At 50.1% G+C, this 26,810-nt stretch overlaps 1 protein-coding gene across 1 annotated transcript in view; it reads right to left on the bottom strand.

The window, feature by feature from the left end:
* Positions 1-482: 482 nt before the first annotated feature.
* dnhd1 (dynein heavy chain domain 1) overlaps positions 483-26,810 on the bottom strand; it is a 29,659-nt gene continuing 3,331 nt past the window's right edge. Inside the window, exons 3-46 of the mRNA XM_086156199.1 lie at positions 26,220-26,417; positions 25,940-26,143; positions 25,792-25,847; positions 25,119-25,303; positions 22,136-22,390; positions 21,803-21,937; positions 20,949-20,967; positions 20,675-20,901; positions 20,349-20,583; positions 19,868-20,025; positions 19,252-19,377; positions 18,848-19,124; positions 18,419-18,546; positions 17,806-18,004; positions 17,644-17,735; positions 17,383-17,530; positions 17,182-17,307; positions 16,975-17,072; positions 13,791-16,854; positions 13,603-13,684; positions 13,344-13,503; positions 12,992-13,262; positions 11,395-12,901; positions 11,103-11,208; positions 10,699-10,813; positions 10,423-10,609; positions 10,166-10,268; positions 9,885-10,013; positions 9,540-9,731; positions 8,953-9,372; positions 8,431-8,854; positions 7,774-7,872; positions 7,512-7,688; positions 6,867-7,045; positions 4,966-5,991; positions 4,730-4,895; positions 4,551-4,634; positions 4,198-4,423; positions 3,654-3,745; positions 3,416-3,565; positions 2,416-3,028; positions 1,410-2,335; positions 1,277-1,336; positions 483-1,123 (exon numbers count right to left, since the gene is read on the bottom strand). Coding sequence (XP_086012325.1) covers positions 1,972-2,335; positions 2,416-3,028; positions 3,416-3,565; positions 3,654-3,745; positions 4,198-4,423; positions 4,551-4,634; positions 4,730-4,895; positions 4,966-5,991; positions 6,867-7,045; positions 7,512-7,688; positions 7,774-7,872; positions 8,431-8,854; positions 8,953-9,372; positions 9,540-9,731; positions 9,885-10,013; positions 10,166-10,268; positions 10,423-10,609; positions 10,699-10,813; positions 11,103-11,208; positions 11,395-12,901; positions 12,992-13,262; positions 13,344-13,503; positions 13,603-13,684; positions 13,791-16,854; positions 16,975-17,072; positions 17,182-17,307; positions 17,383-17,530; positions 17,644-17,735; positions 17,806-18,004; positions 18,419-18,546; positions 18,848-19,124; positions 19,252-19,377; positions 19,868-20,025; positions 20,349-20,583; positions 20,675-20,901; positions 20,949-20,967; positions 21,803-21,937; positions 22,136-22,390; positions 25,119-25,303; positions 25,792-25,847; positions 25,940-26,143; positions 26,220-26,417 — 12,802 coding nt within the window. The 3' untranslated portion in view covers positions 483-1,123; positions 1,277-1,336; positions 1,410-1,971. The remainder of the gene's footprint in view (positions 1,124-1,276; positions 1,337-1,409; positions 2,336-2,415; positions 3,029-3,415; positions 3,566-3,653; positions 3,746-4,197; positions 4,424-4,550; positions 4,635-4,729; positions 4,896-4,965; positions 5,992-6,866; positions 7,046-7,511; positions 7,689-7,773; positions 7,873-8,430; positions 8,855-8,952; positions 9,373-9,539; positions 9,732-9,884; positions 10,014-10,165; positions 10,269-10,422; positions 10,610-10,698; positions 10,814-11,102; positions 11,209-11,394; positions 12,902-12,991; positions 13,263-13,343; positions 13,504-13,602; positions 13,685-13,790; positions 16,855-16,974; positions 17,073-17,181; positions 17,308-17,382; positions 17,531-17,643; positions 17,736-17,805; positions 18,005-18,418; positions 18,547-18,847; positions 19,125-19,251; positions 19,378-19,867; positions 20,026-20,348; positions 20,584-20,674; positions 20,902-20,948; positions 20,968-21,802; positions 21,938-22,135; positions 22,391-25,118; positions 25,304-25,791; positions 25,848-25,939; positions 26,144-26,219; positions 26,418-26,810) is intronic.

The following is a 26,810-nucleotide window of genomic DNA, read 5'->3' as shown; positions in this document are numbered from 1 at the left end:
GGTGATCACCTTCTAAGGGAAAGAGGATCTTCTGACAAAAAAGAGGCCTCACTGACCAAGGACAGAACACACCACGGTCCTCCGCAGCCCTCGTTCCCAGGCCAACCTCTCAAAGGGTGTGTGGGTTAAGGTCTCCCTGGCGGCAACCCTCTGGCCGATGGCCCGGTGAGCGATAAAGCCCGTCCAACAGAAAGATAGCCTCTTGCTGTGCCACTGCCCCTTCTCCTGTCGCTCTTTCACCGGGCCTGTTCACTCCCTTGTCTGCCACACTTTGGCGGCTCCGGCGGAAAGAGTGACTGAGCGAGCCGCGGGAAAGAAAAGGGTGCAGGTGCCATCGATATGACCTGGCCACATCAATTATTGAGCGGAGCCCTGAAAGGAAAGAGAAGGCGAAAAGCCGCTGGCCCGATTGGCAGTGACGCAGACCAACAGCGTGAGGAAAGAAACCCTGCTCCACCAAGGACGATACACTTTAGTGCAGGAAAGAGTGTGTCTCCTGTAAACCCACATCCACAGGGACATTTCGTCGGCTTTATTTGATGGGTAAAATCACAACATCAGAAGGCCGATCGTCAGAAAACACGGACCCGACGTGAAAACCAAGTGACAATGGACATCAATTTCCATCCAGACGTGCAACAAACGTTGGGCCAACTGCCAAAATATCGTCCGAACGAACACCAATGTGTTTGTGCCTTCACCCGGTGATTTCACCAGACTTTCAAGAGTGGATCCATCTGTTCGTAGTGCTTTCTAAATACAGTCTATGGACTGACTGGTGATTAAAAACCAGTGTTTTGCGCTGTTTCCCCATCAAATACATCAGCCCCTGGCTAGTCAGAGGAGGCCGCTCACCCCTACAGCCGTGAACGTGTCTTTGGGGACCTCGAAGTCGTCAAAGATGACCTCCTCGCCGCCGCTCCTCCTCCATTGCCTCTGACAGTGACTTACAGCCTGCAGCACAGACTCCAGGCGCCGGTCCAGAGCGGCGAGGTGGGGCTCCCACAGAAGTGGCGCCACGACGTGCAGGGGGTCCCGGGACAGCGACGCCCGCATGACGTCACTCAGGCGGTACTGAGGCTGAGACAGGAGACGAAGACGCTGCCAGGTGGAGCGACGGATTCTGGTCAAGGAGGGAAAGTATTCGGGGAATGAGGAGGACCCACGCAATGAAGGCGCGGTGAAATTTGGAGCTCTGAAGACACAACATCAAACACCTATTCTTTGACTCCCTCGGAATGAATTGTCCAAAGCCGGATCACATTCTTGTTTGTACCTGCAGCACTGCTCCAGAGGCACCAAGATAGATGGCTCGTCCTTTGAGTGGCGCCCGAATCTGCGTGGAAAAAATGGATGGTCGTGACAACAGCTTAATGGACCCAGTCGGGTGGAAGGACCGAGAGACTCACGCTCGTCCGTTGTCAAGGTGCAGCAGGAAGGTGTCGTTGCCAAACTTCTCAAAGGTCTCATAGTGGTGCCTGTCCATGTTACCTGGAGCATAAGAGAGTTACAAGTCACACTTGGAGGATGAGAGAACGCACCCTTGGCTTTGAGTTTGCTGCAGAGGAAAAACCCAGCCAGCCAACAGCAGCATACTGAGAAGCACGATGACATTCTTGAGCTTGTTTTAGGAGGCAGCTTTTAATGTGAGCAGACATGGAAATAGACGAGCATCACGTCCACGACCTCGTTTTAGTCAGACGCCTCTTGCTCGGATCAACGCTTCCCGTTGACCCGCCGCAGGCCGGTGATTCGGCCAGACCGGATATTCTGGCACACACATTAGCCTTTAATAAAGGATAGGAATAGATTGGCACGACGACAGGCGACAATCTAAAAACTACAATACATCCATCTGGCTGATCCCACAGGTGTACATACAAAATGTTTGCCGTCAATATGCCACGCCATCGTGAGTCCACGGTGCCAGAGCCACAGCGGCCTCCGAGACCGTTGCTACACCCGGGCCGTTCACAGACACTCAGGGTAGAGCCGGCTCACGAGACGCACTCTTCGTAAGCTACACAACAAGGGGTCTGTGCCGGTGCGGAGAGGAATGGTGGCGATGCCGTGGACATCGGCCCGTCCGGCATGTCGCTCCTCCTCCAGGTATATGGGGCAGTGGTAGACCAGCGATGAAGAGGAGTCTGGCACCGGAGCAGCCCCGGGCGCGTCCCGAACTCGGGCCGTGACACGGATGAGAGGCAACGCGCTGGCCTGAGGGGAGCGTGCACGTTCCAGGGCTCTTGACTGCACATTCCACGATGCCCCTTGCAGCTCCAGGCCACACAGATAAACAGCGCCCTCTGCGGGCGAGGCTGGCCGCGCATCAGCACTCAGTACCTGCGACGAAAAGATCATTAGACGCGCCGACGGTTTCGCGCTTGATGAGTCATTTGAAGATTCCATAGGTGCTTTACCTCGAAATGCAAAGAAATATCACTGATAAGTGTGCAATTTTCTTGAGCGGCCTGCCTCATCGTTGCCACGAGGAGGCCCCGGGCATTTTTGAAGGCCGACAGTCTGTAAGCTCCGCACGGATCAGAACTGTCACAGTCCCAGAGATAAGAGCCCAGCAACTCGGCCCTCCTCTCCAAGCTGCCGACATCCAGGAGGGGAGTGAACGTCGGCGCCCCATAATGAACCAGCTGCTGGAGTCGCGACAGCAGCGAGGAGACCAGATCGACGAGACCGTCCCACTCCGTCTGGAGGAAGTCACGTATGGCGCGCAGCTGGTACACAGCTCCCGCATTCCTCAAACTGCTGTCACTCTTCATCTCGAGGAGCCTCTGCAGAGCCTGCAGCCTGTCTCTGGCACGCCGGTACTCGGGCAGCGGCTTGGCCTCGCCCCTGGAGCAGCTTAGGATCCCGAGGTGGGTCTGAGAGGTCTGCAGCAGCCTGCTCAGAGCGCAGCTGTTGATCTTGGTGGTTTCGGTGGCCACGTAGGAGCAGAAGCCATACATTAGAGAGTCACTGATGTTCACCGAATCCTGAAGACTCAGTTCCAAACCCTGCAGATCAGATAAGTCTGGGGAAAAGAAAAGAAAAAAATTAAAAAAATTTTTTTTTTTTTTTTCCCCCTCAGCACACGGCTTAGACACAGGAGAGACGCCAGCGAGGCTCTAGTCCCGGGTAGTTCCTTCAAGAGATGCTGGATTTTTGAAAGCCTGTGCCAGCGTTGAGCCCAGCACTTCCATATGTGCGTTCTGCCCTCAAACCTATCACAAGTAAAGCAGCGGCTTCCCAGCCGTTGCTTTACTGAGGTTCCGGACGGTGTTCTCGTGATGTCATCAAACAGCGCTGCTGTTCCAAACATCCGAGGAGGGCCATCAGTGGCTATGAAGGCAGAGCTCCTCCTGCCACCTCTCATTGTTGACACGGAAATCATTTTGTACGGATTAATTCATCAAATCACCAAAGTGGTCAGCGTTGCCAATGATATCCGAGATGATGCGTCGTCCCGTGTCTAGGAGAGGTAAGGCTGTGCTCAGGCAGGTTTTGGCAACGCTCTCCACAGCTTCCAGATCTGCAGACTCCAGCACGTGGCCACCGTGCACCAGGTTGACTACAGGTTTTCAAAAAAGAGAGGAAACCGATGGGTTGAGTAAGCGCAGGCGAGGCTAGCGGGAGAGTTAGAGGTCATCAGGCCTCACCTGCTATGTACTGCAGGGCCTTAATCTCATTATGACAGAGACTGGCGATGCCAAGGAGAGAATCCACCAGAGCCTGGAGGTCCGTCTGATTCCTGGGCACAAGCGGGAATATCCAGAAACTCTTACTCCTCCCTTGCCACCATTTGCAAGCAGTAAGGTGAAAGCAGCCTTTGCCCTTGACAACCCCCTGCTGAGTCCTATATTACGCTCAGAAAATCAATGTCATTCTTCGCAGGATCCCGGGAAAATGGCCTATGGCAATGAGTACAAAAAAAGCCTCCTCTAGGATGAAGCAGGAATTATTTTAAGAAGTAATTATTTGCTGCTGCCTCTGTCCTATTGAATGCCTTTATCTGTTGTCCCCATCATTCTAATGTCTTTTGATAGCTGTCCTCTTGCCCCCTGCTGCGGTGGCATTCCATTTTCCCCACTGGGGATCAAGTATTATGTTATCTTAGCTTATCGAACATCTACCAGAAATCAGACAGCCAACAATGCGACACGAGAACCCGATGTGGAAGTTTTCTGCAGACGGTCATCTCACCAGCAGTGCATTCTCGTCTGACCAATGCATTGATACGTCTGTCTCTGCAGCAAGACAGAGTGGAAGATGGTGCAGTAGAGAAGGAGCTCCACGTCGTTGGCCGTGACAACCGACGGCGGGTGTTGTAGTATGATGGACGCCACCTGTCTCAGGGAGCAGCTCAGCTCCTCCTTCATGTCCCAGGCACAGTCACAGACCAGCAGCAGGGCGCTCGTTCGCGCTGCGGCTAAAACGACGGCGTGCAGAGTAGCAGTTCACGTGTAGTTCATGCGAGTCAGGGAAAGAAAAGGTGCTAAGGCACCAAACCTGAGCTGTCTAAAGTCAAGGAGGCTACCGCCACAGCGGCGACCTACCAGGTATGGATGCTGCTGCGCTCTCCGCGGATATAAACCACAACTGAAAGCCCGGGTGAATCAGGCTTCTCGCGTCAGTCGTCGCTGCGCGGCAGGTACAGGTTTTTGCAGAGAAAATGCAGATGGATGAATAATCCTGGCTAAAGCATTTCCTGGACGTATTTGGATGGACCACTTACGTCTTAGACGGGGGATCAACTGATGGAGATAGGCCACGATCGCGTCGTCCCAGCGGTCTGACGGGCAGTTGTTAAAAACAAACCAGTGGCCGTCACGAGCTGCTTTGTCCAGAGTAGAGAGGGCAAAGTCTGTGCTGAACAGATCTCCAAAAGAAACCACCTTCACCTGGATCAGAAACACAGATCATCAACAGGCTGAGCGGCTGCGCCCAAACACAGCAAAGCAAGACGAGTACCTCGGTTCCTGTCACCGCACAGCGGGCGAGCTGTCTTATCAGGTGAAGGGGCTGAATGCTGGTCCATTTGTCCTCGGACGGATCGGGCAAAATGAGAACGATGGGCCCTTCCTGTTGGACGAGAAACCCGAAAAGAGCCTCTGGGTTCCCGGAATGAGGCGCCTCGGTATGCACGGGCAGGCAGAGGTAACTGGCGGCGATTTCTTCCGCTAGTCCCTCCAGGGAGTGAGGGAGCACAGTCTTCCAGAGGAGAGCCCGCTGGGGCAAGGACAGGTGGGAGTGGGAGCGGCAGGGAACAGCGCCCGCCACGGTGGAAGAGGGGAAGCGCAGGTACTCCTGCCACTGCATGGGGGAAGCGGCAAGGGAGGCGATGAGACCCTTGAAGGCTGGGACCCTCTCTAGACAGAGGAGCTGTGGGTGAATATGTGGAGCTATCCAGCTGGGTCTGTCACCGGAGGACTGGGAGGCGGTGGCGGCAGGAGAGGAAGGCCTCCTTGGAGGAACCGGCATTTGAATATCTTCCAGGCCCATGAGGAAGGCCGCCCTCTCGGCCGGAGTGCAGAGACGGCCGTTCTCCAGCAGGGACAGCACCACCAGCAACTTCAGCGCAGCGGCGTGACTTTTGAAGAGACAAGGTCTGTAGTGGGCCAGCAGCTGGGCCACCATCCTGTTTGTGATCTCCGGTATTAAACCCTGCTGCATTCTCCCCGTCGTCAGGGACACGAATGGCCTTTGCATAACCATGAAGGTCTCGTGCATCAACGCCAGGAAGCTGGATAAGGGAAAGTAGTAGGCCGGAGAGAGACGGCACACCTCCTGCAGGGCCCGGTAGAGAGCAGCGGCCACCCTCATTACCTGCTGGGCAGTCTCCCACAGGGACTGGTGATACACCAAACCTTCTGTGAACTGCTGGATCTCAGCCTGTAGATCCCTCATCGTTCCTTGACGAAGAGCTACGAAAGGGAGTAAGTTGGAGTCCTCCAGCAGTGGCGTGTTGGACTGCAGGATGTAGTTCATCAGAGCGTCCTGAGGAGAGAGGTCAGTGTGAGGTCAGCTGACCAACAGCGACGGAAGATAAGGCAAAGGAAGTTCCCCTGGCCCAGATGTCAGAATCTACAAAGTCTGACAGAAAATTCCTTTAAAAGAATTTTCCGATGCCCGACAATTACAATTAGTCACCGATAAAATCTTGAATCCAACTAAAGATCACCCGAAATGACGTTGAGAAACACGTTCCCTTCACTTTTGCCCAATTTAACCTTATCAGCGCCAAGGTGTCCTGCTTCATTCTGCACCTGCTTTTGGTTCACACAGTGAGAGAACCGGGGACAAACAACGTGTCAGGAAAAGAACTTTTCTGGGATTTTTGATTTGGTTTCCACAATTTCCCTGTTACTATTTCCCAAGTGAATCAAACCATAAGCCCCTGTCATCCATTGCAGTGGAATAACATTCAAACGATGACAAAGCGTGACACGAGTGCAGTAAGTCTTCTGAGAGCGGGCCGGTGTCATAAAACTTTGTCCAGCTCCACTCCATCTGCGAGAGGCACGCGAGGTATTTCACTCGAATAAGAAACGTGATTAACCAGAAGGAGTTTGAGGCCTTCAGATCAAGGGGCACACTGCGGCGAGGAATCAGGAGGTTACGTGACCTGCAAGTGATTGCACATCTAACATATGTAAATCCAAACCTGCCAGGGCTCAAACTCACAAACAAAGCCTGACAGTGAGTGGTGCAGAAGGGGATTTAACCACGCCTGAAAGAAGAAACCTGCTCCCGGGTGATGGAGAAACCAGATCGGCGTCCGTCAACACTTTCCCATTTAATCTAATGAACTCTTATGCCGATTGCAGGAAATGTAAAAAGTCATCAGAGGAGGGTGTGTGTTGCTTATGAACCTCTTCCGTGGTCAGTTTCTTCTGTAGCAGCTGCTTGTCATTCTGGAACTGCAGGTGTTGAATCAGCAGCTCTCGACACTCGGACTGCAGCAGCTGTGTCAGCAGCAGCTCCTGGAACTCCTCCGAGTCCAGAGAAAGGTCAATGACGGATACTCGCGCCAGGACGGACTGATGGATGTCTGAAAAAGAATGGGGTGTATTTTCTGCCTGGCATCGTCTCGCTTTCTTTCACAGGACCGGTTACTCCTCCGTCCTGGCTACTCCGTCTATGTGTGTCGAACTGAATTACATTACATTACATTACAGTCATTTGGCAGACGCTTTTATCCAAAGCGACTTACAAAAAGTGCAATTCAGTCAATTCAGATCCAAAGTACCAGTAGTCGGAAGTCAGAAGTGATCACTCTACCAATTAGCCATCTGAAAACCATATACATAAATACATAAATTTCTTCGTTTGTTTGTTTTTATTTTTTTTTTGGGGGGGGGGGGGGGGGGGGGGGGGGCTCGTGCGATTAGTGCGGTAGAGCTTGGTGAAGAGGTATGTTTTCAGCTCACAGCTGAAGATGGGCATCGACCCCTTTGTTTTGATCTTTTTCAGGAATGAAAGCTAAACAAAGATAGTGAAGCACCAACACGTCTTACTGTTCCGGAGCAGCTGGACGGGGAGGTCGGTGCTGAGGAAGAGGCAGAAACGGGGATGGCTTAGTTCAACCTTTTTCCCTCGCCGTGGAGGGTGCGACGCAGAGGGACGCCTCAGCCTGGCCAGGAGCCGTGGACAGACAGTCGCTCTCTCGGCGTCCGTCACCAGGACTCGCAAACCTGTGAACAAGAGTTTCCTCTAAATTATTTGCAGCGGTCCAATCAGAAATAACCACAAAGCATATACAGAAGGTGTTTGTCTCACCTTCCTGCACGGCCCGGTCCAACACGTCCAGCAGCTTCGGGTCGTCGGCGCAGACCACCATTTCACACTCCAGCTCCTGCTGAAGAGCAGCTTTGTCTCCTGAAGAACAGATGATCATTGTCTCTGCATATTTTGGTTTCGTGATCTTTGTTCTTCATGAGCAGCGGACAGACACGCTGGCCTTGCAAATCAGAAGGCGAAAAAGTAGAGCTGGAGAGTGTGTGTCAGTAGCTTCTGCTGCTGCGGGTGATACCGCCGATAAAATGCGCCTGTTGTTTACGTTTTGACTTCTGGTAAGCTGATGTTAGACATGGCTCATTTGCCGTATTTGATGGACAATAATAACAATAATAACAATAATTTATCCTTTATTAATCCCTCATGGTGAAATTCGTTGTCTGCAATGAACCCATCATGGCTGAACCCTGAGCAGTAGGCTGCCGCCCAACAGCGTCAGGGGAGCAGTTAGGAATTCAGTGTCTTGCTCAACAGCACCGGGATACGGGGTTAGCCAGAAATCGAACCGGGAATGTTCGTTTCCGAAGACAATCGCTCCACCCCCGGTGCCACGATGCCCAAATGATGGTGTACATGAAGCTGGTGGGAAAAGAAGGTTCAAACGGCACAGACCGAGGCAAACCGCAGCACAGTACATACCTGTGATGAGCGAGTTTTGAGAGTTGATCTCTAGATGGTTCCGGGCATCTGCCAGGAGAGGCCAGTTCTGAACCCACGCCGTCGAGCAGCCCGACAGAATGAGCTTCACCACTAATCTGGCAGACAGAGCGTCCTTGAGCTGCCAGTCACCCAAGCCCAGGGCGCGGCCCAGAAGCACCTCCAGCCTCTCTGACAGGGTGATGGGGAAACCGGGAGCAGGCTGGGGAGGAGCGGGGTCGGCCTTGGGGAACAGGGGCAGTCTGGGGTCCACGGGTTTCAATTCGATGCTTCCCGTCCGACACAGTTCCGTCCATTTGCTCAGCAGCTCTGTGCGTACGGCGGGCGAGAAGGGGCCGAGATAGGAGATGATGGCGGCGAGAAGGACGGCGTCCCCAAGTAAGCTTTCCTTATTCAGCACAAATTCCTGAGGAAACAAGAGAAAAGAAGCTTCTGAAACCCAAACAGGGAAATGTACCCGCGTGTCCAATAAGCTGCCGCACACAAAGGCAAATCCTGTGTTACCTGAGCAGCCGCCCTCCAGGCACTGACGTGTCTCTCCATCTGCCGCACAGCAGCAGAAGCCTCTCTGTCCCTGCTCTCTGCTTTGTGCAACTCCAGGATTTGCTCGGCCAGGGTATCCTGGACCTGCTGCAGCTGAAAGTTGAAATCTTTCAGGCAGCGGTAGGCCTCCTCCCGCTGCCTCTTGGCCTGGTTCAGTCGGCCTTTCGCGTCTTCGGCCAGCTCCTCCAAATGACGCTTCTTCAGCAGCTGCGGTTGGAGGGCGCAGCACTCGTGCACAGCCTGAACCCACCGGCATAGGGACTCGCAGGCCTTGCTCACCTCTCGAACTGACTCCGGCACAAACAGAGGGTTTTGGACTAACTGTCCCAGTTGCTGCAGCTGCTCCTCTGACAGTTTGCAGCAGTCGAAAAACTCCAGCTCCTGGGAAACACCAGGAAATCTGGTAAGCGTGTGACTAAAAGCAGCCACTAAAACTCTCAAGAGCAAGAAAGGCACTCCCAAGACACTAATGAATAACCGTAGACACCGAAAGGACGGCGCTCTAAACAGCGTTGTTGTGCACGTAATATCCCTGTAATCCAACACACCTCAAAAAAATTGGGTTGTCCAAGGAGCTGTTTGGCATTTTCCCAGCCTGACGGCCAGTTAAACAGCAAGCATACAGCGTCCATGACTTTCACCACTCCGTCAGGGGGATCTCTGTAGTGGTGAACCTCCTCCAGGTCGGACGGATTCAGACAATTCAGAATTTTGAGCCCTGAGAGGAATACAGTTCTCACCTAAAGAGGGGAATATCAGAGGGAGGTTTGATGTGAAACTTCAGCAGCTGTGTGTGTGTGTGTGTGTGTGTGTGTGTGTGTGTGTGTGTTTGTATGTGTGTGTGTGCAGATCCTGGTGAAAAGGTGGACTTCGGGCTCCCTCAGGTTCCTCACCTCTCTTTGACAGTGACTGATCTGCACTTCCAGGTGATACAGCTTGTTCTCCTCCTCCTCCACTTTTTTATGGATTTTCTTAAAAACCTTCCTCCGGGCTTTTACGACCTTCAGCAGCTCGTGCTCACGCTGTCAGGTAGAAGAAAGGGGTTGCAATATTAATGTGCATTTGACCCGTGTTTATGACAGACGTCGTATTCACTGGATATATTCATGGTACAATAACCACCAGAGAAATGTTGCGTTCACACAGAATGCTGATCCTGTGTGGGTTGCATCACCTGCTGCGTCTCAGCAACCTCTGCTCGCCATCTCATCAGGTCTTGTTTGTACTGCATGGCGGTTTCGTCCATGACGTCCACATAAGACAGAACAGTGAACACCCTGGGGAAAAGCAGGCATCAGATGGTTGGACGGCGCTGTCCGGTATCGTTCAGGGCCCCGCATTGGGTGTTGCGACCGGACAAAGGGGGCCAAAGCATCATTTCAAACATAGACCAATATTGTGCACATCAGGGAAAGCAAAGGACACGAGTACCTGTTGGCTCTGCTCTCCCAATGCTTGTGAAGGTGCTCGCTGAGAGCACCAAAGTGGGCGATGAACTCCATGTAGGTCCGGGGGCTGAAAGGCTGAGATCTCAGAATGAGAGAGGCGTAGTGACAGGCAGACCGATGGATCCCCGCCATCGCCACGCAGAGGCCCGCCCGGGACTCCTGTCTCTGCACTGAGTTACAACAAGACAAAAGTCTGGACGGACATTTCCGGAAACAGCTGTCAGAGCTGTGGTGGCAGTGAAAGGTTTGTGTAACTCACTGCTTTGGAGGGAGTTTTTTAGACACTGAGCAGCGACTTCCACTAAGGACTCTCTGGACCAAGGTCGGTACACCTCCACACAGCAACTGAGGCCCACAGCCTTGGCTATTTTTGCCTGGATCACAAAGGGTATTTTCATGAAACACACCATTTTAAATCTCATTGAAAGCGAAATGATCGGTAGAGACCCCGATCTGCAAGGTACCTCGTACTGTTGGGATGAATAAAATGATTTTGAAAATACTGTGCATTGATGGCGCCTATTGAGACAATGATGTCTAATGGTTAAAATACTGAATACTTCGTCTCTTATCTATTTATTTACATTCCCTACGTGCCCCTGTTGTTCACGGAGACACGGACAAACTTGGCACGGCAAATGAAAGACGAGAAGAAAAACTTACATAATCTACTGCAGCTGCGGTGCTTGTGGAGAGCTCGCTGCCATCCGCCACGACCATGGGCAGCAACAAAAAGACATGCACATTTCTGTGAATTTGGCTGAGGAACCTTTGTCAGGAAGAATAAAAAAATATTTCCTGTGAGTTTTCCGGACCAATTTTCTGTAAGGCGATCCATTTCAAGGGATTTGGAATCATCCAGTGACCCGAGAGTAAATCTGTTAAACGGGCACATCATTACATCTCATCTCAAGCCTTAGGAAGCCTGCAGGAAGGCGACGCGTTCTCCACTTACTTCTCCAGCATCCAGCAGTCGAACTGGTATCTTCTCGAGTAGGTTAGCGCGGTCACTCTTGAGACAAGGCTCCTCAGCTCCTCCTCCGTGTGGAGCCCAGGGTAGGACCGGTGGGCCATCGCCACCAGCAGCTCATCTCGGACATCGGAGCCGATATTTTCATGGACCAAGACGATGACGTTGACTCCGTCCACCCGGGTCAGATTTCCAGCTTCCTTCAAGATGTCGTACAACTTGTCCTCATTGGAGGGGTCAACTTCAATCAGCTGGCGTCCCGTGACGCAGGCGGCAAGGCGCACATTGGTCTTACGGCCCGTGCCCCTGTCTGAACCGATCAGCACTCCGTGCCCTCCGGGTATTTCCAGAGCCCTGAGGATGTGTAACAGTTGATTTGCCCGCTGTCGGTGCACTATGTATTTGGAGGCGACGTCGCGCTGACAGTCGGCCTCCTTCCGCAGGTCTCCCTCACGTCTGTCCACGACTGCAGCCAGCTGCTGCACCAGCACGTCAAAGTCTTGCTTTTGATACGACGAGCCGCGTCCGACAGCGGCCTCTGGGTCATCTGAATTCAAGGCATGGGTAAGATCAGGGCCATACACCAGCTTAGACATTATGTCCTGCAGATACTGTGCCACGCCGACTTGCCGAGAGCAGGTGGGCTGTCTCTCCTTGGAACTGGAGTTTTCCGAGGGAGGCCGCGGCGCAGTGGGCGTCAATCCTGCCTTGAGGTCCGACAGGCCGCCCGGTTTTGTTTTTTGTGTTTTTGGACTCGAGCGTTTCGGCCTCAAGGTGTCCAGCGGTCGGATACTGGCGGCGACACTTGTGCCTAGCGGGAAATAGGCACTGTCGGCGCGGGGCTCATCGAGCAACGTAATTCCAAAGTGTGTCGTTGCCACTTTGGCAACGAGTGATCGAAAGGTTCTGGTTTCAAGATCTGAGGTCAATCGATCCGTGAAGGTGCGCATGCACTCGTGCATCCAAAGATGCGCGATGTCAAGCACCGCTGCTTCGATGTTTTGAAAAAGCACGTGAGCGTTCGCTCTAGGAGCGACCTTCATATCCGGACGCCACAAGCACATTCCCTGAAACACCTTCTGCAGGGCATGATGGGAGAACAATTGATGGGGTCTCTTCAGGCTGGGCTCAAATTTGTTCTTGACCTCTTGGTACAGGTCGTCAGTCGCCTTGATGATGCAACAGTCCATGTTTGGAATCCTCTGGACAAAGGGCAGGTCTTTGAGCCACAGTCTCAAGTGAGGAGAATGAATAGACAGTATCATGTCCAGGCTTAAGCTGGGAAGCATAAAGATGGAGAACAGACTCGAAAGCCGGGAGGAGACCCTGTAGCTGTGGTGATTGTCCAAGTCGAAGACACAACAGGTCGCCATGTAATTGATGGTCCCAGGACTCATAAATGTCAAGCGGTCGCCATCGAATGTAAGGATCCCTCCTTTTGAAATGCTTTGCCTTAGGATCTCCAAAGACGTGGATATCTTCCCAAACACATCTGTCACAATGGAATTTAGAAACGTAAGAAAGGTCTTGTCACAAAAGGCACATTGTGCGGCGTCTCCCCCGCATGATTTATTTCACTCACCACAAGGAGAGTCATGCAAGTCATCCACGAAGACCAGCAGTCCCGCAGAGCCCTTCCTATCTTCGCAGCTCTTTTGGCAACTGATGGTCTTCCACACGCCACGCAGGTCTCTGGAACTCACGGGAGAATCGGCCGGCAGCCTGATGTGCGGCTTGTCAAAAGACAGCAGAGAATTACACAAGGTTGTTTTCCCGGTGTTGGGCTCTCCCGCAAGCAGCACTGGCTGGTTCGCATCCAACATGAGGTTCATGAGATAGGTGTATTTCCTATACTATAGAAAGAAAAAAAAAAGAAAAGCAAATTAGACACAAGCATTACATTACTTTCTGAACAACAGCCACTGTGGACGGACCTTAGGAGTGATGGAATTGGTCAACAGTGTGTTCCTGGAATAAATCTTGCTGTCGATGCTAAACAGGTGCTCAAACACGGTTTCTCCGTCCGGAATCTCAATTTTGTATCGACAACTGAACAGCACCTTCCGAGCTACTGAGTCGAACAGCGGCCAGTGGCTGAGAAGAAGACAAAAAGAGGCCGGTGTTGGGATAAGCGGTTGCTGGGAGATTTCAGGCAAAGGCTTGTACCTGCGCTGTGTTCCTCGACGTTCTTACCGTGGGTGTAGGTGCCCACCGAATCCCCAAATATATGCCACTACAAATACATCTCTTCTGTCTGCACCCGAAGGCTGGCTTCCTGGCGAGGGTGTTCCTGCGGTGATGAAATCTGTGTTTTCAAAACCAAGACTCGGTGTATGCTTTTATGTCTCGTATGTTTACGAGTTTACACGTTCTGATCTCACCGTTCACGTTGAGATGTGTTTCTGTCTCATGCTTTGTGAATTCTTTGCCAAAATGTTGCACGAGGGCACGAAGGATTCGAATGAACGACATTATTTCCAGCATTCCGTGCGAGGAGTTCTTACAAGATGGCCCTTTGGGTGGAATTGCGTTTGTCTCCAGCAGACTGAGGGTGCTGGAGAACAGATCGTCGGCAAGGCATTTCCAGACTTTCAGGGTCCCTGGGTCCAGTCTGTGTTTTGAATAGAGACAATCCATTTCACTCTTCCATACCGCTTTCCACAGATCGGACCCCGCAAAATACACAAGGCTGCAGCGGGTCACGGCCGACGGGCTGGCGTCACCGAGATCGCTGACCTCCATGATTAACTTGAGGTTTGCCTGGGGCGGCACGACCATTTCCCCCGACGACAGAAAGAGAAACGGGTCTTCGGGATTGGTCAGCGTGCTAACGCAGTCTAACCAGCTCGGTTTCCCCACCGGCTCCCCGTCCATTACAAGCCATTTCACGAGAGGCGTCCGATCAGGGTTAGCCTGGCGTTGGCTCGTCGCAGGACCCGCGCACTCGTGCCTGTGGGTCTCCTTCAGCACCTTTGCAACTGCACCATGTTGCCAGCCTCGTTTTTCACAGATGTAGCCGAACACTTCATCCTGGGACATGGCATTTGGAAAGAGGACCACGGTATCGACAAAGGCCCAGGCTGAGGTAGAGATCTGTGGAGAGCCCTCTTCGACAGCAGTGACCGTCTCTGATGTAATGGCAGCCAGACTATTGAAGGCTCCAGCCAGGGCACTGTAACAGGTTGACTTTCCACTCCCCGAGGGCCCAAAAAGAATGACAGCCGGGGAGAATTTCAGATTATGATAGAGCAGGAGAGCACCGCGAATAGTTTCTGCATCAGAGTCAAACTTTCTTTTTTCTAAATCCTCCGCCACAGCTTCTTTGAGTTGGCTGACTTCTTCTTCTTCGATGTATCGTTGAACAAAGGGGAACTGGCTCGCTATAGGGAACGCGTCCTTGAAAATGGCATAGAACTGTGAGGTTTTCTTGCAGGCGTAAATGACGGGTGACAAGACAGACCCAATTGCTTGCACAACTGACGTCTCCTCCATTAATCCCTGTAGACTTGAAACACAGGAGCCGCTTTGGATTGCACACGTTTCTCCTTGTTTTAAACCCTGGTCAACAAAGTGGGCCGTCGCGTTCAGCGAGGACGCGCGATCGGTCTGTTCTGAAGCATACCCTTTAGGCTTGTCGGACATTTCTCGATGTCTGACGCTTTCCTGTAAGTGCATTTCAGAGGCAGAGATGATTTTTTGCAGCACAATGACGAAGCTACTCTGATCCTTGGTAATGATATCTGGCAGACAAAGGGAGTCCTTGGCCAGGCTCAGGAGGGTCACCAGACGTCGGCTTAGCGGCACGGCGTCCGAGAAGCCAAACGAGGTCAGCAGCACCTCCGCAATGACCGAGTAATCCGGATGGGTGAGTGCAACAGGTCGGGTTGCAAATCGGAGACTTTGCGGAATCTCTGAGGCGTACCACTGCGATGAGATGAGAACGCAACCGTAGTCGAGGCTCACAGAAAGCGTTTTCCCGGAAAGGGCCATTGGGTATTGCGAATTGATGGTGCCCTCGGCGGCACTGCCCCTCTGCTGTTTTCTCTTTCTCGTGAGGTCAGAGAAAGACTGGTGAACGTCCTCAAGGTGCTGCGCAAGGGACAACTGCATCCCTTGTGGTAGAAGGTCAACAGAGTCCAGAAAAATCCATATTCCTGTCATTAGAGCACCAAAAAGCATCCGCTGGAGAAAAGCGGGTCTCATGTTTGGACAACACGGGATTATGACAAACTGTCGCCCCAGCGCTTTACTTAAATGGACTACTGTTTTCTTTTTTCCGGACATGGGAGGTCCACTCACAAATCCGCATCTGTAGTTGGTTAGAGCCAGAAGAATCCCCATTATGCCTCTGCCCGTGGAGGTGGTATGCACCATTGCCCAGTCCTCCGGGCCATAATATTCATAGCCATATTTCAGCCGGTGTCCCAAGATATCTACATGACACACTGACTCCTGATTTCCGTGGACACCTGAATCATCCGAGCTTATGCAGTACTTCATGAAACTTAGCCACTCAAAAGACGACTCCGGCTCACACGGCGACTGCGTGAGTTGAGACAGTTGGTGTGAATGTTTCATTGCAAGTTGCACTAAAGCGCGCAGACATATCATCGTGTACTTGGATCTATTTTTACGCTCTACGATTGAATCGCGTATAAATCGGCTGAGGATTTCCAGTTTTGTGCAGACGTGTGCTTGTACATCGCTCAACTTCGACGGGCTCGATTCTTGGAAGGCCAGGAGAACGGCACCGCACCATTCTACCTCCTCTGCAACAAGAAGACACTGAAGGGGGTACTTGGACAGCACATCCAGCAAAGACGGCAAATCGTTTTGAACGGCTTCAACATTTTCTGCACCCGCTGAGCCTCGGCTAGAAGGTGCAAGTTGATTTCGAACATCCACGCATTGTTTCAGGAGCCTTTCCATGGTCAGCCTGAGCTGTTTCTCGAAGACGGAGAGCCAAACCAAGGGACTCAGATTAGGTTCCAAGGGTGAGTGAAAGGTCACGTGCTCCTGCAGACGGCCAAACACCCCAAGCACCTTGTCCCGTCTATCAGACGCAACGTCAGAACACTTTGGTTCTTGTGTATCGGAAGCTTTTCCACTGTCCAGCTCCAGCCACTGAACCCCCTTGAAGAGTTTTCGGACAAAGGGCAACAGTACGGAGGGGCTCGGGTTAATGGAGAGAAGCTCCATGATGTCCTTATGACTTAAGAACCAGAGTCTCGGAAACTGTTCACAGACGGAATCCAGGAAATCCCTCGTCTGGTCAGAAATAGTCTCCATGGTGGAAAGTCCACTGATGAGCTTCTGGCAAAGGCTCTCACAATGTAATCCATCATTCTTCATGTTGGAATGGACCAGGTTCAACACATGAGGATCACTCAAAAGAACATCCATCATGTTCTTAAACGTCTCATCCACTGTTTGGAAAAGTTGCAGCTACAACAGAAAAAAAGTGAAACCCTGAATGAGAGCAGCAGGTGAGGGTAAAGTGAAGCCTTCGAAGGCCTGTTGGAATTTCAGCAAAGCTTATCTTCTGTTGTATGAACAGAGACATACCAGATCCACTCTCTGGTCCCCAAAGGATGTCTCGTGAAACATCTTGACGAGGAAGGCCCAGTGCTTCTGGTAACTTTCAAATAAATCAAGCAGTGTTCCTTAATACAGCAAAAGAGAAAGCAACATAAAATCTGTTACTTTATACTTGCCAAAAGGGTCGAAGTTTGTTTTCTAAAATTGGAGGTCGATATTTTATTTTTAACTGACCGAGCTGTTGCAATGAGTGCATCCATTCTTCCACCTGCGACCTGAACACAGTGCAGTGAGCAAACTTCAGCATGTCTGACAAGCCTATCCAGTCCCTCTCTACCTCAGAAGACAGGGCTTCCAGACCTGGGTGGGAAACAAAGGCGTGCACAGTAAGTCGTCAACACAAGCATCAGAGGTGAAGAGGTCGCCCCGTCTCACCGCCGATGATGGCTCTGACGTCGCCGTGTCGTTGCTGCCAAACGGGAATCGTGAAATCATCCACCTGGAAAAGTCTGTCTCTCCATTCCTGTTGAATGCTTCTGAAGGTCTGCTGCATGACACATTCGACCTGTGCATCCCTGCATATCTGACCGGGCAAAAGGTACGGGAAACATCACCCGGCAGGCCGGCCGGCATTTGATTCACGGACGCCTGGTTGGTCCTGTTAGCTGAAGACCACTCACACGCGACATCATCTACCTTGTTGATTAGCTCCTGGTGATCTTCAAGGTGTAGAGACAACAGTTCGGCAAAGGTCACGTTCCTCTCCGGGACACACAGGAAGCCGATGCCTGTCAGAGGGAACATTTTCAGATATGGTGTTTGGCAGCGCATGCCTTGGCAGGCGCATCAGTGACAGACCTTGAAAAATGCTACTCCAGTGCTCCTGCTTGAGAGCGGGGCTCTGCAGCTTCTCCAGGACGGCGAGCTGGAGGCTGAGACTTTCCAGTGTTCCTGAAATGTCCCGCAGCACTGCGTCGTGAGTAGGTATCGTGCTCGTTAGAGCCACAACCTGCCGCTGCCAGTTGACGATTTTCTCCTGAGCTTCTGATACTTGAACCTGACGGGGAGAGCATTCTCGAAGTTTGTTTTTATGATGCAGAGACACTGCTGATGGATGGATTTAGGCCAGGGGTTTTTTTTAACAGGGATCTCGTTCTCTCTTGAATTCCAAACACACTGGTTGATCAAGGGTAAAAATCAAACCGACAAGTGCGATGTTCGTGGCTTTCTGACTCTGAATGATTTATAAGCGGCGCAAGCACCGAGTATGACGGCTGCATGGTAGGCCTGGCCGTGGCTCATGTTCATGAGCAAGATCAAGTAGGCTTTAACCAAACTGAAGACATAAGCACAAGCAAGAATTGCCAGCTGAGGCTGCTGAAAAGAAGTGATGTAACTATAAGGCTGCCTGAGAGAAAGAAGACACTGTTGGGATGTGGATGAATAAGGCCCGGCTCTTCTTGAGGTTTACCTCACTGAAACGCAACATATTCCATTCACGTATCCACGTTCTGTGAAGAGCCATCAACTCCCACAGCTCCTTGCAAGCCTTGATCTTACGAACCTCTGCTCCCGCAAGGGTCAGCTCCATCTGGGTTTCTGACAGGGGTAGAGACAGGTGGAGAGTTCACAGGGCCGCTACGTTGAAAGATCATTTTGTTAATTTAATTTTGCCATTACTTTGTTAATTTGTGCCATTTGAATTTAGATCATTCTTCCACTGCAACACGAACCGACACTCCCACTAACTTTCTTGTGGGCAGTTAATAAGTAAAGAAGTAAGTTTTTCAACTGTGTAACAGCTGCTTTGGGATTTTCAGATTCCCCTCCAAGTCAAGAGCCCCTTAAAACAATGAAGGCATGATATATATAAGCTATTTGTGGATTTTCAGAATCTCACCTTGTAGGTTTTCGCTTGTCCTGCTAAGCTCTCCCAGGTTCACTTCAACATTTTCGGCACGAAGACACATGGGATCCAGTCTGTAGACCATTTCCTCTGCCCTCTGCGTCGGATCCAGGAAAGCTCCGGAGGAGGCGTAGGAGACCATATTCTTCAGGTCGCAGATGAAAAAGGTGAACATGGTGTCCAGTGCGTTGGCCATGGTGGGGAGACGACAGCTTACGATGCTTTCTGCTTCTTTCAGGGAGGCCAAGAAGCTGTCCCACAAGCCCAGCATCTAAGTATTCACAGAAAAAAAAGGACGGGCTGCATTGGAACATGTGACGCCCGATGCTGGGAAATGACTCCGGATGACTTTGGGCACGTCAATTAACGCCCCCCGCTTCTCTCCAGCATCTGCAGACCTTGTGCTTCAAGGCCAGCTCCGGCACGGTTAGCTTCCTCAGGTTGCTGTGGATATTTTCCTGGAGCGAGTGAATGTAGTCCAAACGTTTCTGCATATCAGCTAGCAGCTTCAGCGTCTCCCTCACCTGACAGGAGAGCAAAGATTCATTCTTTACATGTTGCGTCCTCATAGTCTGAGAAGTCTTCTTGAAAAAGCACAATGTCATGATCACTGAAGGTATTGAGACCAAGTATTGAGAACCAATAGTGACAATAATACAGAGGACAACCTCATAACCTGTTTTGAAAGTCAGCTGACAAATCGGTGCTTTTTGTTTGTTTGTTACTTAAAGTGCATGAATTCCACAGCCGCAAACGGTGTCATAAATATGCAACGCAGCACCAAACTATCTATTCTTGGATACTAAAATATAAATTCACTGCACATAAACTCCGGCAAGACAGAGGCCTTGTGATAAATAATTCAGGTCTGATTCTGTGACCCAAAGAGGAGCTCAGAGGAAACTGAATGTTTAATTTGTTATGACAAAAATACAACTGCCCGATTCCGTACCACTTGGAACTGACTTATTTATTCTTTTCTTTTTTGGGGGGATCTTTTAATAGCGCACGTACCATAGGAGCATATTTTGAGAACCCCTTCAAGTCTCGGGGTTGCTTCTTGAGATCGGCAATGACTCTCTCCAGATCCACGATGAGGTTCTGCGAGTTCACTTTCACCTGAGAAACAAGCAGCTCTTGCACCTCCTTCTCAATTAGTCGCAGCTGTGGCCCTGGACGCCAGAGAGAACAAGCAGAACAAGCAGACTGTGATTCACAGTCGGCTCAGTAACCACATGCATTTGATCGCTCCTTCATTTAAGGCCGTGCTCGTGTGGTCAACACGGACGTCACAGAGTCGGTCTGACTGAAAGACACCTGGGTTCCACACATAATGGGGGAAATTCCTTTGACACAGCAGCGTAAGAATTATAATATCAAAAAAAAGTAAATAAATATAAAGGCAGAAGACAGGATACAGCAAGACAAAAAAAAAATCTACGAATAAATAGACAGCAGACAACAACAACAACATCAGGGATGACAACGGGCATACCGAGGTTGTCCCTCATTTGGCTGCAGTGGATGACAAAAAGCTGGTTGGAGGTGGAGATGGATGAGGGAACAGTGCGGATTCCTCTAATCCAGCAGCGTAGCTTCTTGAAGTGCTCCTCGTACAGTGAAGCCGGTTGACCTGTCAGATAGCCTGTACTCCACCGGCTGAGGAAGCGATTGATGTCCACCAACCACGAGTAGGTGTCACACAGCTGCTGAATTTCCGACTGTGCTTCCTGTCCACAAACACAGGGACGATAAGACGGCGCCAAAAAGGGAGTGCGTACGGGTCGACGGTCACGGGGAAATGAACTGTCGCAGACTCGCCTGCATGAGCACCGCCTGCTCTTTCCTGACCTCCTCGGTGGAGTCGTTGACGTCGATGTGCCAGGTGAGCTGAGTTCTGGTCAGAGGACTGTAGCAGACACGCACGCTGCTGCCCTGCACGCTCACCGACCACGGTTTGGCCAGCTTCCACCGGCGGGCTTGTTGGTTTCTTATCCAATGGCAACAGTTGAACTTCCTGCGGCCGGCCGCTCCGTCATCGCCTTCACCTGTCAGTCATGACCAAAGAGACATAACATTTGCCTTTGCTCTTTACCTGTGTTCCAGATGATCATCTAAACGGATCACGACAGGCTCTTAAAAGGATCCCCGTCATTAGGCTCATCCTAGCCATTTCTAGGCCTCTGTTGACTAAAGACCTCACTGGAGGGATCATGTTTTCGGACCGTCCTCCCTGTTTTTGTAAACACAATATCAGGACTACCCTCTCTGGGGTTTCCGCTTCAACTTTTCAAAGTTTCAGACTGTGACCTCATGTCCATCCCGTCCTTCCCGATGCCACATGATTTATAGCATGACTTATTACGACATATCCACGGGGTCAAAGGTCAGCTTCGCCTTGACTGGACAAATTTCTGCAAACCACTCTCCTGGTCAGTTTTCTTGGAATCCTCTAAAGTTGGGACTGGATTCATTGGGGTTGACGTGATTGGAAAAGGAATGCGAACTTTCAATTCTCAGTATGAATAAAATAAATGAGCATTTGTGTCTGCTATCACATGAGCGTGAAGGGCCACACCTGTGAAGGCAGGATGTAAAGAGTCCTGAGCTGATCCAGAGCTGCCGAGGCTGTTGAAGTCCTCCAGGAAGAGTCCACAGTCATCACACATCTAGCAGAGAATACCGATGGTTCAACGTTTGTGATCCATTCAATCTTCAATACTATGCAAGGGGGTGCACTAAATACTTGTCTTTTGTCAGCTCAGAACAATTGACCAAAAATGCTGTTTTTTTGACAGCTCTTCACCCCCCAAGTTGCCATAATAAGACGACCAGGGTGCATTCATCACCTCAAGACTGAGGGCGAATTCAATGCTCACTTGCATGATGATTTGGTTTGTGAGTTCGCATTTATGGCGCCAACAGCTCGGTGGAAGCTCCCGGCGTTACCTGTATGACAGAGTCGACGACTTTCTCGAGGGCGTGTGTAACCATCTCTTGGAAGAAATGAGTGGGTGGCTCCAGAGTCAGCTGACCGGCAGCGTCAAAATGCAGCTCAGTGTAAAAGAGACAGACGAAATCCCTCTGATGGCAGCAACACAGAAGACAGTGTGACAAACTGCCCTGATGACCTCCTGCTGTTACCACATCTTGCTTTTCCAGTCTCAGCCATAGGGTGTAAGGAGTGTTCTTTGGTCACACTATCGCAAGTCTGAACGCACTGAAAACGTTTTCTCTTATTTCAAAGCAGGAGGTGGTACAAAGCCGCAAAAGTACACCCACCTTCAAAAGATTGTCCAAGAAAGTGGTGACATCCTGCTGGATGATCGTGACCAGACTCTGCACGATCATTTGATGTACAAGAGCAGCAAAGTTGCCTAATTTCTGCAGGATGCCGTCAGCCCGGGCAAACTCCTTCTTCAGCTCCTGCCTGTGAGCCAGGTGGAGGTGAATGGGTTCATGGCACTCATTCTGCTTTTTAGCATATTCAATGTGCAGCTGCAGCTCCTGGTGGATCCTATAACTTTCCTCTCTAACCTGGGGATTCAAAATAATGGTAATGCAGAAATAATTCAACAGCAGATGCTCATAAAAAACAAATTGACACTGCTTGGCAAACTGACCACCCCCTTGGATGTTTTACCCTTTTAGCGCTTTCATAAATGAATAATGGTAGGGTTACATGGAGAAAGTTGACTCGCTGTGGCGACCCCTGACGGGAAAAGCCGAAGGAAGAAGAAGAAGATAAATCAATCACGGGCAATAGAATTTGGCTTTTTTTAACACAAAAATTAATTGGAAAAAACTCTTTAATGTCAAAGTGAAAACAGATTTCTACAAAGTAATGTCAATGAAATAAAAATATATAAAGGAATATAATTGTTTGCATAATTAATCACCCCCTTCATAAGTTAACACATGAAGACAGAAGAACACTCCAGCAACTCAGGGAAAGGGTGATTGAGATGTACAATTCAGGGGATGGATCCAAAAACATTTCCAAGGCATTGAACATGCCCCGGAGTTCAGTGAAATCCATTATCGAGAAATGGAAGGAATATGGCACTTGTGTGAATCTGCTTAGATCAGGCCGCCGTCGTGACCGTGCAAGTAGGAGACCAGTAAGAGAAGCAACCAAGACCCCTATGACTGCTCTGAAGGAGTTACAAGCTTCAGCTGCTGAGATGGGAGAGACTGTGCAAACAGCAACTGCTGCCCGCGTTCTTCACCGGTCTAATGAAGCGACTAGAGTTTGCCAAAAAGCACGTGGAAGACTCCATGGTCAAGTGGAAGAAGATTCTTTGGTCTGATGAGACCAAAATCGAGCTTTTTGGCCATGAGACAAGACATCATGTTTGGCGGAAACCAAACACTGCACATCACCAAAAACAGCCCATCCCCACTGTTAAGCATGGTGGTGGTAGCATCGTGCTGTGGGGATGTTTCTCAGCGGCCGGACCTGGAAGGCTTGTAAAGGTAGAGGGCAGAATGAATGCTGCAAAATACACTGAAATCCTGGGGGACAATCTTATTCAGTCTGCAAGAGAAGGACGGCTCGGGAGAAGATTTATTTTCCAGCAAGACAATGATCTGAAGCAGTGCAAAAGCTACACAGGAATGGTTAAAAAAGAAGTAGGTAAATGTTCTGGGGTGGCCGAGTCGAAGCCCAGGCCTCAATCCTATAGAGAATTCATGGCTGGACTTAAAAAGGGCTGTTCATGCCTGATACCCACGCTACCTGACAGAGCTTGAGCAGTTTTGCAAGGAAGAATGGAGCAAAATTTCAGTGGGCAGATGTCCAAGGCTTATTGAGACTCATCCACACAGACTCACTGCTGTGGTTGCATCCAAAGGTGCATCTACAAAATACTTACTGGAAGGGGGTGATTAATTATGCTTCTTCTTCTTCGTCTTCTTTCGGCTTTTCCCGTCAGGTGTCGCCACAGCGAGTCAACTTTCTCCATCTAACCCTATCCTCTGTACCCTCCTCTCTCACACCAACTACCTTCATATCCTCTCTCACTACGTCCATAAATCTTCTCTTTGGTCTTCCTCCAGACCTCTTGCCGAGCTGCTCTAATTCCAGCATCCGTCTACCAATATATTCTCTATCCCTCCTCTGTCCATGACCCAACCATCTCAGTCTGGCTTCTCTGACCTTCTCTCCAAACATCTAACATGTGCTGTTCCTCTGATAGACTCATTCCTGATCCTCTCCATCCTGGTCACTCCCAAAGAGAACCTCAACATCTTCATCTCTGCAACCTCTAGTTCTGCCTGCTGTCTTTTGGTCATTGGAACAGTCACTAGTCCATACATCATCGCTGGTCTCACCACTGTCTTGTACACCTTTCTTTTTATCCTGGCTGAAAGTCTTCTATCACATAGTACCCCTGACACTTTTCTCCGCCTATTCCAACCTGCTTGGACCCGTCTCTTCACCTCTTTTCCACACTCTCCGTTGCTTTGGACTGTTGACCCCAAGTACCTGAAATCCTCCAGCTTCTTGATCTCCACTCCCTGTAGCCTCACCGATCCACCCCAGTTCCTCTCATTCACACACATATATTCTGTCTTGCTGCGACAAACTTTCATTCCTCTCCTTTCCAGAGCATACCTCCTCTACCTGTTCTCTGCTGTCACTCCAGATCACAATGTCATCCGCAAACATCATGGTCCATGGGGATTCCTGTCTAACCTCATCTGTCAGCCTGTCCATCACCATTGCGAACAAGAAGGGGCTCAGAGCTGATCCCTGATGGAGTCCCACCTCCACCTTGAACTTCTCTGTTACCCCTACAGCACACCGTACCAGTGTCTCACAGCTAGCATACATGTCCTGCACCAGTCTAACATACTTCTCTGTCACTCCAGACTTCCTCATACAATACCAGAGCTCCTCTCTTGGCACCCTGTCATATGCTTTTTCTAGGTCTACAAAAACACAATGCAGCTCCCTCTGGCCTTCTCTGTACTTTTCTATTAGCATTCTCAACGAAAATACTGCATCTGTAGTACTCTTTTAATTATGCAAACAATTATATTTCTTCATATATTTTTATTTTATTGACATTACTTTGAAGAAATCTGTTTTCACTTTAACATTAAAGAGTTTCTTTCAATAAATATTTGTGTTAAAAAAAGCCAAATTTTATTGACCATGCTTGATTTATGAAAGCACTAAAAGGGTAAAACATCCGGGGGTGAATACTTATGATAGACACTGTATATATATATATAGTCCTATAGTATTCAGGACCAGTACCTGCTTGAGAAGGACAGTGCGGTGCTGTGAAAGCGTCCTCAAAATGTGCCGAAACACTTGATTGTTGGCTTTCAGGATGTCCTCAAATTCTAGCAGGGTGTAGGTTTTAGAGTCATCCTGCGGCAGCAGGTGTGTCCCTTTCAGGTCCTCACATATCCTGGAAAACCATTGAAAACGAACAGCAACTCCAGGTTTGGACGTTGAAAATGCCCTTCACCTCTAAAATGATGGGCCACAGCCCACCCTCAGATATTGCTCTTAAAAAAAGATTTCTAAGGCTTTGCACAAACAGAGATCTCGAATTGTGACCCTTTTCATATTGAAAAGTGCGATCCAGTTTTGCATCAGTGTTTGGGTTTGATGTGCTATTGAATATCTGAGACCATAAAAACAAGGAAAAGACTTCAATTTATACTATTAAATTTTCCTGGATTAAAAAATACAGGAGAAAAGACGCTCAGTTAATGTCTACATTTGGTATATTTGTCTGTTTGCCTCCAAGCCTATGGATATATTACATTTTGAGTATTGACAAAAAGCCTTCAAATATCTTGACGTTATTCTTCCCTGGACTGCCAGGCCCTTATGGACGGAGAATCAGACTCTGATGTGACATACCCGTGCAAGTGGAAAAGGGCCTTCCTGAAATGAGGTACAGCGAGGAACAGCCTGCCCTGCAGGTCGTCACACTTGCGCTTAAAAATGGCCTTACGCACATGACGATTCCACCTGAGCAGGGGCAAGAAAAAAGTCGTCGAGGCGCCAAACATCCCCCTCTGATGTGCATCTGGTGCATGGATCCCCGGCTGCTGTGTACTCACGAAGTGAATGCCTTTAGTGTTCTGAATTTGCTGAAAAAGGGGATTTCCTGCAACCTGGCCCACAGCACGGACTCCCTGTACCACTCCGCCAGGGTGACGAGCCCCCCGTACCCCGACTCGGTGACGTGGAGCACCGTATCAGGGGAGAAGATGTAGTAGTCCGTCCCCGCTTCGCTGGCATGGACCACATGCAGGTCATAGGGTCTGAAAAGCAGCAGACGACAAATGTGGCGTGACAGGGAACATCGGCAGCTCCCCCACGTGACAACGATGGGTTTACCTGTAGGTGTCGCCCTTCACCTCTTTCAGGTAGTAGAGTTTCATATCTTTCATGTCTCCAATCTTCACCAGTCTCTGAACTATTTCTCGGCCCGTGACGGAGCCTTTGCACGGCTTGGGGACTTTCCCGTCTTTCCCTGGCTTTACTGGATTTTTCTTGGCAGATGTGGTCGTTCCTGATTCCTCATTGTCTCTAACACTGGAATCATAGGAGAGACGTCCAGCTGAGAAGGCGAGAGGGTGATGTGGATCAATTGAAAAGCCTTGAATTCAAGTGTTATCCAAGTAACGAATATCCTGATCTATGGAGAAATTAGGAAGCCCTTTCCTTTTGTCACCGGTCGTCAAGAAAACAACACCGAAAAATCAAATGCCCCATCCAAGGAGAAAAACAATCCACATCCATAAAAGTGACTGGGCATCACATATCTCACCTAAAAGTGGTTTGAATAAAAATCAGCTTTTAAATAAAAATTTGTACTTCTTAGGTGAGATCATTCATTTATTCTGCCGGGGAGATGTCATCAAACGAGACATTATAATAAATGATTCAAGGTCTTTACCCATACATGTAAACGGTGTCCAGCAAGGA

The sequence above is a fragment of the Fistularia commersonii genome, chromosome 12 (genome assembly GCF_037954325.1).
Source record: "Fistularia commersonii isolate RoL2024-O1a breed Wild chromosome 12, RoL_Fcom_v1.0, whole genome shotgun sequence".
Classification (NCBI taxonomy): domain Eukaryota; kingdom Metazoa; phylum Chordata; class Actinopteri; order Syngnathiformes; family Fistulariidae; genus Fistularia; species Fistularia commersonii.
The sequence above is the reverse complement of the archived record's forward strand: the minus strand, read 5'-3'. Positions and strand labels throughout refer to the sequence as shown.